Here is a 13376-nt window from a genome sequence, read left to right on the forward strand (position 1 = left end):
CCGATGACGGAGCTCATGTATGCACACAAGGACTCACACAGTTGTGTCATACATAGATGATGCCACCATGCTGCATGGGGGTCATGCAGGGTCTTTTAAGATTCCCAGAGCCATTAGACGCTTCTGCCTGAGGGCTTGTCCACACAAGCATGGCCCTGGAACCCAGAAGTGTCAGCCATGTTGTGTGACTGAATAATTACAAAGGCTATTATTGCTTGAATGAATTTCTCTGTTTTTAGTTTCTTTGCTATTATGTTAACTTTTCGTGGGAAGATGCGATAAATATCTACTTACCCCAGATCAGAGACAGATAAAAGCACAATTCCATCAAAGTCCATCTTGGCAAGCCAGTGAGTTTAGTGGGTTTATTCACCAAGGGCTGGCAAAGTGTCTCATCAAAACCATTCCTCTCAATGACGCTTATTTATCCAAGCGGAGGCATCAAATATCAGGTTTTGAGGAGGAACAAGGGAAGATAGGCTTCAGAAAAAGGCACTGAGGTATATTGTCTTTCAGGCAAGGTTTGTTAATGTTTTGACAACAAAACCCTTCAGAAGAAGTGAGGTCTCTGAGGGAAGGGAAGTCCTGAACCATGAGGAGTCGGCAGCGTAGAATGTCATCTGTGCTACTTGACTGCAGTCTCGTGCCTGATCATTGGTAGGGTGGATATGGATGGGCTGTTTGGGCTGCTTATGAGAGATGTGGAGGAATGGCTACAGGCTCTGTGTGTGACCTGTCAGTTCTTCACAGTAGCTTGAAGGGGCTGGCTCTAACAGGCATCCATCGCTTCCTCTTGGCCACCCTAATTGTGCAGCACACTGGTTTTCCTTTTCTTCTCAGCCCTTCTTGCTGCATCATGGAAACACATGTCTGATCATCTTCTTCCTTCAAATCCCTTTCCTGTACATCCAAACCTGAGATAACATCAAGATTGACTTCTGTGGGTCCCTGAGAGTTTATGTATGCCTCCTTTATGTTTTAGGGGCTGTACTAAAATAGAAGTATACAGTGTTCATCTTTGTATTCTCCCAAATATTGAATTCACAGCGTTGTTTATGGCTCTTCCTGTGGAGCTGTAAACAAGCATTTGTTGATAGGGCACCAATAACTGACTGCTGGAGGCCTGCTTCAGTGAGGAATTCAAGCCCCAAAGAAAAGAGGATGTGTGGAGTTGTGGATGGGGGCAGGGATAAGGAGACGGACAAGACACCATCTGAGCATGAATCAGGATGGCTGCCAGACCTTAGGATGCAGGGCTATATATAACTTGATGGAAAAGGTCTGCCTTGATAAAGTCATGGTGTCGCTCCCTTCCACCATACTAACAACACACAGCAAGAGCAACAATAGTAAAAAAAAAAATAAGTAAATGAAAAAATTTAAGTCTGTCTTTACATACATGCATTCTGTATTCCATTTGTAGAATTTAGCCCAGTTGTCAGATGTTTCCTTTACCTAGCACATAATTGCCCCTATGAACAGATTTACTGAAGAGCAGATAATTGGAACTGAATAGACTTACTGAGTGTCATTCATTTTATGCGAATGCAAAATGTGTTTATTCATTGACAAAGAGGTTGCATAACTAAAAACTATTCAGGCAGAAGATGAAATTAACAGTGCTATACTTTTTTTGAGAATTTAATGATGGAAGAGAAAAATATGCAAGACTGATAATGGGCATGAAGTCACATGGTCAGACATAATGGCTAGCATTATGCAGACTGCGATGGGATGGGAAGGGTGAAGAAGTCTCTTGTAATCACTGACTGGCAGCTGTCAGATTATTGATTTAAGGCTAGACTTGTATCTGTGACAAGAATTTCATTTATTTCTCCTGTCTATCGCAAGAATAAGTTTTGCCCTTTTTTTTTCATATCATTTCAACCTAAATTTGAAGTATAAAGAATGACCATAGCAAGCTCCATTTTTTCTATCTGGCTAAAGAGAAGAAATGCAAATTTTGTGTGCACTTTCTCTTCTTTTCTATAAAACTAGGTATGTGAGAAAGAGAACAGTCCAAAATTGGTGGAACTGTTGCTTAACAGTGGATGCCGTGAACAGGATGTACGAAAAGCACTGGCAATAAGCATCCAAAAGGGTGACAGCCAGGTCATCAGCTTGCTCCTAAGGAGGCTTGCCCTGGACCTAGCCAACAACAGTATTTGCCTTGGAGGATTTTGCATAAGGAAAATTGATCCTTCTTGGCTTGGTCCTTTATTTCCAGATAAGTCATCTAATTTAAGGAAACAAACAAGTAAGTATCAATAGAATGCTTTGTGTAACTCTCATGTTATAATTAGTAGCTTTGCTCTGAATGCGGGACTTAGTTCATGGAGGGAAATCACTCCCCAACTGATCTACAGTACATGTAATCGCTCATCATGGTAGATAATTGTATGTGTTCTTTTTACAACCTCTTTTTTTTAAAGTAGATTGTAGGCATGGTGAAATTAATGCTAGTTTTGTGCATGGTTGGAATCTTATTATCTATGCTACTGTTCCACATGTAATATATGATCACTGGATATTTATAAATTGACGATGACCAGTTGGGAGTAAATGATATTGAAAGCACATGTTATAGCACATATTTCACATGTCAACAGTAGTTAAAACTGTTTTTTTCTGAGGATATTCTGTATTATTATTGATTTTTCAATTCATATATATGCTTTTGAATTTTTAAAATCTATCATACACACACATATATATATATATATATATATATATATTACTTACAATATATTATCAGAGATCCAGAATATAGACAGAATATAGATTCTTTGTGCATAAGGATGTGGATTAAAACTTTAATAATAACAAAAGGTTGGAGGAAAATAGAAACACTCAGACGAATCATGGGAAAATCATCCAGTGGAATCATTTGCAGCAAGCATAAATTTTGGTGAAAATGTACTCGAGGGGTCTCAGACAGTGGGACTGTGAGGCCTACCTGTGCAGTGTAGCATGAACCTGGTCAAGAAAGGACTAAAAACTGTGGTATAACAGTGTTTTGATTGCTGAAAATTCTATTGAGTTGTGTTAATTGTACATATGTGTTAGCTGAGATTTCTGTCCTGCCTGACCCTTTAGCCATTCAGCCCCAAAGAAACACACAGAAGTCTACATTAATCATAAACTGGTTGACTATTAGCTCAGGCTTCTTACTAACTCTTATAACTTATATTAATCTATTATTTTTGTCTATGTTAGCCATGTGGCTTGGCACCTTTTTCAGTGAGGCTTTCTCATCTTGCTTCCTCTGTGTCTGGGTGATGGCTACAGACTGCATCTTTTCTCTTCCCGGCATTCTCCTGTTCTTGTTGCCCTGCCTCTACTTCCTGCCTGGTTGCCATGCCTATACTTTATGCCTGGCTACTGGCCAATCAGTGTTTTGTTAAAATACAAGTACAGGGTACAGACCATTGTCCCACAGCACGTATGTGAAAATAAAACACTGTATCAGAAAATAGTTGTACAAATGATACCTCTCCTCTCCTTTCCCCCACTCCTTTCCTCTCCTCTCCTCCCTCCCAACTCTCCTATTCCTCCCCTGACCTCCCTTCTTTTTCTTGTTTCTCTTCTCCAGCCTTCTCTTTTCTTCCCCACCCCCATCTCTACATCCTTCTCTTTAGGATATCTCTATGTAGGCCTGGGAACTCTCTAAATAAAGCAGGTTGGACTTGAACTTGTGGCAAACCTGCTTTAGCCTTCTTAGTTCTGGGATTATAGATGTGAACCACCTTGCCTATCTATTTTCTGATTTCTGATGGAGTGGGATGGAGATTTAATATTTCTTAAGTTCTGTGTGAACATCTTACATTGACAAGTTTTGCTATAATTTTTAAAATGTTAATGTCATTTGACTGGAAGATAAAATCATGATTTCACTGGTAGTTTACCTAAGGGAAAACTTTGGATTCATAACTTTACAATATATCTCAAGTTCTAATTGACTGACTTATGTATTTATTATGTGAGCCATGAAAGTAATATTTGAAGAAATCTAGAGTTTTTGTAGATTAATGGTGACTGCCAGTACATTTCTTCTTAGTAGAAGATAAATATAAAGTATAAGAAAAAAAATTGAAGAGAATATTGTCTTAGGGTTAATAGTGTTGTGATGAAAGTCATCAAAAGCAACTTGGAAAGAAAAGGGTTTGTTTTCACTAAAGCCTATCAGGGCAGGAACCCAAAGGCAAGAGTTGATGCAGAGGCCATGGAGGGATGCTGCTTACTGGTTTGCTCTCCAGGGCTTGCTCAGCTTGCTTTCTTATAGAACCGAGGACCACCAACCCAGGAATGGCACCACCCACTAGAGGCTAGGCCCCTCCCATATGAATCACTAATAAAGAAAATGCTCTACAGGCTTGCCTACAGCCCAATCTTACTGAGGCATTTTTGTCAATCGAGGTTCCCTCCTCTCAGATGATTCTAACTCATGTCAAGTTGACATGAAATTAGCCAGCACAAGTGTTGAGTTTAAAATTCCACCATGTGAGTCACTGAGCAAATTTTATTCATTTGTTAAGTATCATGTTTTTTATTTTTTCCTATAACCCTATGTTGAAGCTGTCATCTGCACCTTCCAGGTGAATTGATTGGTCTTTAGAAAGTTTAACCATCTTGCAAGTGGCATTGCGTAGGTCTGTCTCTGGCTCCAGAGTTCTGTTCCTTTCCAGAAGAAAGCAAGATTCATAATGACTGAAAGTGGCCATTTATACCCAAGTTTCATTGAGCAGCAGCACTTGTGCTAAAACTGGAATGATACAGAGAAAAGCACCTGCACAGTGTGCACTGTTACTGCAGCAGTGATTCTAGAGAGAAAAAAAATCTTAAAAGCTCAAGATGTGTATAAGGAGTTTGCATAAGGCACGTTTATGTTTTATAATTATTGATTTCTAAGTTATCAGATGGTTTAATTTCAGACACAGGATCTGTCCTAGCAAGAAAAGTGCTCCGATATCAGATGAAAAACACTCTGCAAGAAGGAGCAACTTCAGGCAGTGATGGCACCTTTTCTGAAGATGCCCTGGCGAAATTTGGTGAATGGACCTTCATTCCTGACTCTTCCATGGACAGCGTGTTTGGCCACAGTGATGATGTGGATAGCGAAGGTATCTGTTTTAATTGAAGGTTCACTGCAGCGCACATCTACGCATTGGCATAACACTGAGGACGCACATGAAAAGCTGCTTTAACTCATTTGGGAAAGGGGACAAAATGGGCTGCAGTTAAAGCTGTGGCTGGAGAAACCACGTCTTGCGCTTCCCTGTGTAAGCCAGAGGACTTGTCCACATGCACTCTTAGAGCGAGATAACTCCTACGCTGGAGTTGGGGTTCATACCCTGACATCTACTAGGTTTTTGTGGCCGGGTTGTTTTTCTGACCTTTATAAAGTTAGTGGAGCCAGCCTTGCAGGATTACAGGTAGGAAATCAAGAAAATCTAGGTAAAGGATCTGGATGACAGTTGGCAAATAGTTCTTAATTTTATAATGGCTCTAAAACATTAATATTTTAATAATTCACCTGACATAATTTTTAAAATTGATAAAACAATATGTGTGATGATAGCAGTTATGGATAACATTTAATACAATTCAATTTGCTAAAAAAATGAGCTAAGGGACTTGTTTTTTTTTTTTTTTTACTCATTTAAAAAAAATTTAGTGTATAAAGTGACAGGCTTCATCATAGCACATTTTAATACATCTGCAACTTTTTACATTGCTCATATTTAAACCCTATTACCCTTCAGCATCCACATCCCCCTAGCAGCTCCACTTACTCCTACAAATAGCCCCTCTCTTCTGAGCCTCACTTATATTAATGCACACAGCATAATTTCCTTCGTCTTCATGATTAAGTAAAATTCCATTGTGAGCTTCCCAGAATGAGTTTTCTTTATTCATTTGTGAATTGTTTTATGCAATATTTCTGTTTTGCTAATATCCGTAAGCACAGGAGGTCTTTCCATCTTCTAGTATTGTCTCTCAATCTTTTTTCTCAGCATCTTAAAAATTCTTCCTTGTAAAAATCTTTCCGTCTTCTCAGAAAGGGTTTATTCTTATGTATTTCATTTCCTTAAAGCTACTATGACTCTTTCGTTCATTTCCCTTCTTTCAAGTCCGTAGATCTCTGACAAGCTGCTGATTTTGTATTGTGATGTTATAGAGAAAGCTGTTCACATGCTGTAAGAGTCTGATAGAGCATTCAAGGTCCTTTAAGGACAGGGTTTTGTCATCTGCAACTAATAATTTGCCTTTTTTTCTTTCCTGGGCAACTCAGGGGCTTCTTAAATTAATATAGTCTGCTGAAAGCTTTGGGTGAGAAGGATCAAAGTATCATTCATTTCAATCATTTCTTTTTGTGGCTGAGATTAACCCAAAAGACCTCATACTTACTGAGCATGCTCATTCCATGAAATCACTTCTCCCACTCATTAGGTATCTTTGAACAAAGAAAAATGCTAGAAAGGTAACATAGATATCAATATCAAGGCACTATTTCCTTGTGTAAAGAGTATTTTGCTAGACCCTTTCCAAACATATAACATAAGGCAATGATGACATGGGATAGCTATTATATTGTATGTGGATAGTTAAAATATACAGTCTCCTTTATTAATATATTTTAATGTAATATTTTATCAGTTCTTTGATACTCTCACCCATTTTGATTATATTCTAATGAGATCCTTTGGGGGTGTAGACCCTAGACTCTCTGCAGGGTTCAGACTGGAAGCCACAAGTGAAAAGGGCTTTTCCTGAGGGCAAACAAACTCTCACCTGTGCTTTTCCCAATCAGTCTTTTTATTGTTCTGTCTCAATTCTAACTCTCCCATCCTACTTCAAATTACTCCCAGCTTCCTCTAGCTTCATCTTCTCTCTTCTAGCCTAAAAACTCTCCTTACAGGAGCCTTGAAGAGATAGAAAAAAATGCAAGAGATACCTCTCATTGTTCAAGAACACATTCCTAGAGTAAGTGATTAGGAGCTGAGCCATTGCCATGGGAACACAAGGGTCCAAGATTATACAAGTAAATCTGTAACCAGATGGGGGTGGGGCACAGTGCCCAGTGACAAACTTTGAGACATCGGTCTATTGTTAACAGACTGGCAAGCAAAGAATCGGCATGCTTTTCTTAGGGTGCTTTGTGTAGTAACCTTGGTTGGCCATCTGCAGCTTTGACCTTGAGCATAACTGGAAGGTTTTAAACTCATGATCCATTTACAAAATAACCTTTAGCCCAGTTTGAACTTGCTTTGAGGTGAAAGTGAGATTATTGTGTACAGTTAGTCTGAGCAAGAAAAAGAAGCAGGCTTTTAAGTATCTGCATTCCTCTTGGGACAAAGAGATCTAGTTATGAAGCAAGTCCTAATACATAGTCTATATATCAAAATCATATAACCAAATGAAAAATCATCTTCCTGATCACCCACAGATATATGTGCCCATAAGAGTGAGATGCAATCATGAGATTGCATGTACACATTACATGAAAATGCATGGTAATGGAGAGGTATCATAGCTGTTATTTCACAGGTGAAATCACAGATGAAAGCACCAGTTTTCAGAGTCCGTGGTCAGCAAGGCTTGCTGACAGGAAACCCCATCAGAGAATACTTCCTCTGGTGGGTTGACATCTGAAGTATCAATGGCTATAAGCTCTAATTGCATCATGGCTTGCAATAGCCCGTGACAACTACTCTTGACAATATATAACCCACTCCTTCCCTAAAACCTTCCATATCCACATCCATCTACCTACCTCCCCAACTTTGTATCCAATTCAGTTGACATATTCAATTAATTTATAGAGTGAGTGTGGCACCATGCATGTATAGAAGTCAGAGGACCACTTGCATGAGTCAGTTCTCTCTCTTCACCATGTGACTTCTGGGTATTGAACTCAGGTCACCAGCCTTGGTAGTAGGCATCTTCACTCAGCCATTTTTGAGTCTTTTATTAAAATAATTAATAAAATAATTTATACTATGGAATGAGTTAGACTTATATATTCAACCAGAGATTTAGTGCTTATATCAAGATTTATATTACACAATATGAAATTGATTTTTTGATATCTTGAATTTATAATTTACTTTTTGCACTTCAGTTCATTTTTTTCTTTCCAAGCTAAAGAGTGGTAGAATTGAAAATCTACCTTACCTTTTTTCCAAAAATATTTCCTCAATGTTTATCCTTGCAAGTATGACTTCTTCCTTCACATAATTTCTGAAAACTCATAATTTCTTTTCATCCTCATTTCCCTCTCATGAAAGAATTATTGCTAATAATAGGCATAGCTCAATGATATGCACTTGTCTAGAATGCATGAAGCAAGAGGCCTTGGGTCAGTCCCCAGTACTCCTAAAAACAAAACCAAAAATAAATGCCTTAAAAAACTGATGCCATCTGACCCCCAAATATGAAATCCTGATGAATCATATTCAAGATTGTGGAATGTCAAATAATTTAAGGTGTCTTTTCCAATATTTAAAACCAAACTTTAAAATCTGCAAGAAAGTACAGAGAACTGGAAAAAGAGTTGGTCATACCTTTGCGCTTCCTTCTTTTGCTTCCTCTCCACATGTTTACTGCTGCATGTGTGACTGCTGACTTTCTTGACTTATTTTTCCTAACATTATAACTCCAGCATTATAACTCCAGCATTGAGTTATCCTCATCTAACACCGAAAGTTGAGGCTGACACAGGCATACAATTAATATACATGAAAGAAAGAAGACAGTAGTTGAGTTTTAACAGAAAAGCTAACATTGTTTACCATTTTTATTTCATATTCAAAGAGAATTAATTGTAAAGTATTTTGTATGTGTGCATATGTGTGAGTGTGTGTGTGTGTGTGTGTGTGTGTATGTATGTTGTATGTCTGGGTGTGTTTCAAGGAGGACAGAGGACAGCAGGTATCCTCCTCTTCTCTTGTTCTTTCCCTTATGTCTTGGGAGCAGGATATCATTGAACTTGGAGCTTGGTTTTTCCCACTAGGCTGTCAGTGAACCCCATTGTATCCTCTCGTGCCTCCAATGCCCCCAGTGCTGAGGACACCCATGTCATCAGGATCACGTGTCTGCTAGCTGCTGGTTTCCAAATGCTGGCCCTCATGTCTGTATGGAAATCGCTCTTCTCCGAGCCTGAGAAGTTTCTGCTAATGAAAATATTTAAGCTTCCTGACTGAGTTATGGTACTCAGCTTTTTTTTTCTCACATGGTTGTTATTCTTTCTCACTTTGTTATCCTTTCAATTTAAAGCAGGCAGTGAGAACTCAGTTCTCATGAAAAAGAAGTCGAATTCAATTAGTGTAGGAGAATTTTACAGAGATCCTGCTTTGCAGCGTTGCTCAGCAAATTCCCAGAGGCATTCCAGTTCCTTGGTAAGTTCCATGCTGTTTATGTTAAGTGCTTGGTCCTCCTCACAGTCTCTTGATAACTGAACTCTGGCAAAGCTAGGTGTGATTAGCAAGGAGTTACCTGACACCCAAATGCATACACATGAAAACATATTAACTTTTAACTTGGATTCATACGTATACATCTGTATTGAGAATTATTGAATTTCATGCACACCACTAGTATTCATTTTCTGTTTTTATTTTTTTAATGAAAAGACACACAGATTCCTATGAGATGCTTGATACTGAGAATGACACCATTTTTAGGTTGACTTTCAAAGATGAATGCTAACTTAATTTTTGACGATAATACAGTATTGTACAGTTAAAATGTCTTCTTATTATGGAAATAGCCTTTAACTTACCTTTATTGTACATATTGAAGGCATATAGTATAAAATGATTATTATAATAAAGGAGACTAACATGTCTCACATCATTTACTATACTTCTGGTAATGACAAAAGTACAGTAGTCTCCCTTAATCTGAAAATTTGAAGTGGAAAATCTTTTGTTTGAAATAGCTTTAAGAATATTTAAGTGCACTGTATCTTCAGATTTAATCTTTCTGATGTAGACTGGCTGGAGTTTTATTTTGGCTTATGAAAGTGAAAAGCTAAGAGATTTATTTAGACATGACTGTGACTATGGTACTACATACTATGCGGTTTCCGGCATCTTTCTCACCAGCATGCAGCAGGACCACAGCCATGCGCCTGCACATACACCACAGATGCCCTTCTCCCTCTGTACACGCTCTGGTAACCTCCATTTTACTTTGAATTTTTCCTTTCATCCCTCAAAATAAATTTATTTCATTATTTATTTTCTCCTTTGACAGTTTTATGTATAAATTATAATCTACAATAGTCATTTTCACCCACTTTTCTTTCTCTCATCTTTCTCCCTCTCATGCTAAAACTCTTTTTCCTAAAGGACATTCTGCGACTTTCATGTTGTGTGTGTGTGTGTGTGTGTGTGTGTGTGTGTGTGTGTGTGTGTGAGAGAGGGTGAGAGAACAAAAGAAAGGGAGGAAGGGAAAAGGAAGAGAGAGAGATAGAGATAGAGAGACAGACAGAGAGAGATAGAGAGAGAAAAAAAAACAGAGACAGAGACAGAGACCCACTGAGTTTATTAGAGCTGCTTGTAGGAACCTGGGTAGGAAGTTACCACCACAAACTGAAGTCACACCCCTTCCTCTAGTCACCATTAATCATCAGTAGTCCCCAGGGATGGGCGGAGCCTCATGAGCCCTTGCATGATGAAATGCTGGCAGGCCCAGTGTTGTGCATGTCTTGTGTGGTCAACCACAGCACAGTGTGTTCATAAGTGCAATGGCTGCATCAGATCTAAACAGTGACCTTGGGAAAGAAGCTTGCCCACTCTCCACCTCATTTGTCCTTTCTGCCCCCTCCCAAAATGTTCCCTGAACCTTGGAGAGGTGATGCAGATACCTCATTCAGGGCAGAGCAGTCCAGCATCTCCTATTCTCAGCTCTTGGTTATAAGTCTCTATTAGTCACCACCTGCTGCAAAAAGAAGCTCAACGGGTACAGGGACTTGCTGTGCCCTCCTGTTGACAGCAACTCCTGGGACTCATACAAGGTTGAAGGAAAGTGCCAACCCCACCCAGCTGTTTTCAGATCTCCACACACAAGCCAGGGCATGTGAAACCCCAAGCCCACATATATCACACAAAATTAATGAAATAGAAAAGAAGGTTGTCTAAAGAAAGCTGAGATCTCTAGGGATATAAACATATCTATTATTTATTTCTATTAAAATCAGTCATTTGAAATTTCCCTAAGTAATTTGGTCAGTGTATAATATGTTATGTATCATTATATTGTGAGACCTGTGGGATATTTGTCTCATCATGCTTGTGTTTGTTAATAATGTGCTAATTCAAAGTAAAATTAAACAAAAAAACAAGCTTTTTGTTTAGTTTAGACGTGAAGATAAGTACAATGAGTGACTGTAGGCAAATATCATAAATTAGGCCACGGTGCTTGTATTTGGCAGGTGTAATTACTACAGTTAAGTTACAGCTTCTGCCTTTCAGCTTCCTGATTCTTGAATCTAAGGTCAAGGCCTGGTAACACTTCAAGTGCCAGCACCAGAAAGCCAAGTCTGGAGGGTCCCGGGTTCTAGGCCAGTCTGGTTCATAAAGTATGACCCCTCTACAAGTACAAAAAACAGAGGGGCAAGGGTCAATACAGAGGCTGTCTGTGCAGTAAAATTAAGTTTTCTCTTACTTTCATCTTTGAACTCTTATTTCTTCCTTATTTCTTCATATTTCTTAGTTCACAACAATCGTGAACTCCATTTAGTCTGCTCACACTTCCTGGCTGCTTCTGTATAGAAATGTTCTGTTCTCAAAATCAACAAAAATTATAGCAATTTTACTTGTCATTGTTTATTTAATAGGGTCCCGTTTTCGATCATGAAGATTTACTGAGAAGAAAAAGAAAAATACTGTCTTCAGATGAGTGTCTCAGTAAGTATCAGGAAATCATCTCAGCTATGTAGATATTTGGGGCAGAATCTGTTGCTTTGTTTAATTTGCTTTTATTATTTAAATTCTCTTGCTGTCTAGTTGAACTTACATAACTTTCATATGTATTTACCTAATGATTACAGAGGCAATGGAAAAATAAAATAGAGTTCTGTCAGTCCAAAGATTTACCTTTTATAACTGTTATCAGCCCAAATCTTTTAGGAGTTTTCTGAAATCCAAGTTCCACTTCCTCCGGTCTCATTTCTCATTTTCTTCTGCAGGTCTTTGTTTCCCCAGCACCTGGTTAAATACTTTTGTCTGTTCTCCATCCTTGCCACTAGAGCGCAGACACTATGGTCTGATTCTCTTACAGTGCCACCTCCTAACTTGAAGAGGTCCATTTACACCAGGTGGAGTCACCCATGTGCGCACATGTTCATCCTTTGTTATTTGTTAAAACAGGGTCATCGAAGCTTCAGCCCCACATGAGACATTCAGATAGTTCTTCTTCCCTGGCCTCTGAGAGAGAATACATCACATCCTTGGACCTTTCTGCCAATGAACTGAAAGATATTGATGCCCTGAGCCAGAAGTGCTGCCTCAGTGGCCACCTGGAGCATCTCACCAAGCTGGAACTTCACCAGAATGCACTCACTGGCTTTCCTCAGCAGCTGTGTGAGGTAGAGTCCCTTTGCCTTTTGAATTCCCATTCCAGAGACCCTGCAGGGCACCGTGTGGCTTTCCAATTTGCATGGATTAAGCGCATTTGTTTAAACAGATTCATAATAACCTCAGAGTACCTGGAATGTGTCCCTGGTGCCATAAGGGAAGATATTAAAAAAAAATACTTCCTCTTGGAGTGGTTTTTACCAAGAGCAAGTTCGGATTTGAACTCTCTACTTCTCTCTCCCTATCTTCTATAGTCTGCCTCACAAAGGATATTTACTCCCTATTTACTGAACATCGCGGAAAAAGCACCACATGGGGAAAGAAATGAGGGATACTTTCAAAAAATCTTTAAGAGTTTTACAAGGAATGAAACCGACACCACTGACCCATATAACAAACGGCGTTGCAGACTTACCACCCCCATGCTCGTGTAGCTTCCATCTGTTACTGCAGAGCTAGACATTTGTTTTATAAGGCTGCATTTAATGCATTTCCCATCACTGGCATTTATTAGCACAATATACATGTACACATGCATTACTCTTGGGTCGGGGGCATGGGAGAGTACATAATTTAAGAATACAGCCCTGCTTTTGCTTAGGCTACAAAAGTAGTTTCATGGGAAATCCTAGACAAGTAAAAATCATTGTTGTACTGTGCTCTTAAAGCAGTCGTTACCAAACCTGGGGAGTTGTGACCTTTCGGGCGTCAGATGACCCTTTCACAAGGGTCAAATACCCTGCATGTCAGATATTTACACAGTTATTCTTTTTCTATAATAAAGTTTATTTATTA

The 13376-nt window shown here is 39.0% G+C and overlaps 1 protein-coding gene across 1 annotated transcript in view; it reads left to right on the forward strand.

Annotated features, from left to right (window-relative positions):
- Nucleotides 1–13376, forward strand: part of Lrrk2 (leucine rich repeat kinase 2) — a 121246-nt gene that overhangs the window by 37671 nt on the left and 70199 nt on the right. Inside the window, exons 13-17 of the mRNA XM_038343704.1 lie at nt 1999–2257; nt 4932–5120; nt 9277–9398; nt 11843–11912; nt 12375–12592. Coding sequence (XP_038199632.1) covers nt 1999–2257; nt 4932–5120; nt 9277–9398; nt 11843–11912; nt 12375–12592 — 858 coding nt within the window. The remainder of the gene's footprint in view (nt 1–1998; nt 2258–4931; nt 5121–9276; nt 9399–11842; nt 11913–12374; nt 12593–13376) is intronic.

This window comes from Arvicola amphibius, chromosome 9 (genome assembly GCF_903992535.2).
Source record: "Arvicola amphibius chromosome 9, mArvAmp1.2, whole genome shotgun sequence".
Lineage (NCBI taxonomy): Eukaryota > Metazoa > Chordata > Mammalia > Rodentia > Cricetidae > Arvicola > Arvicola amphibius.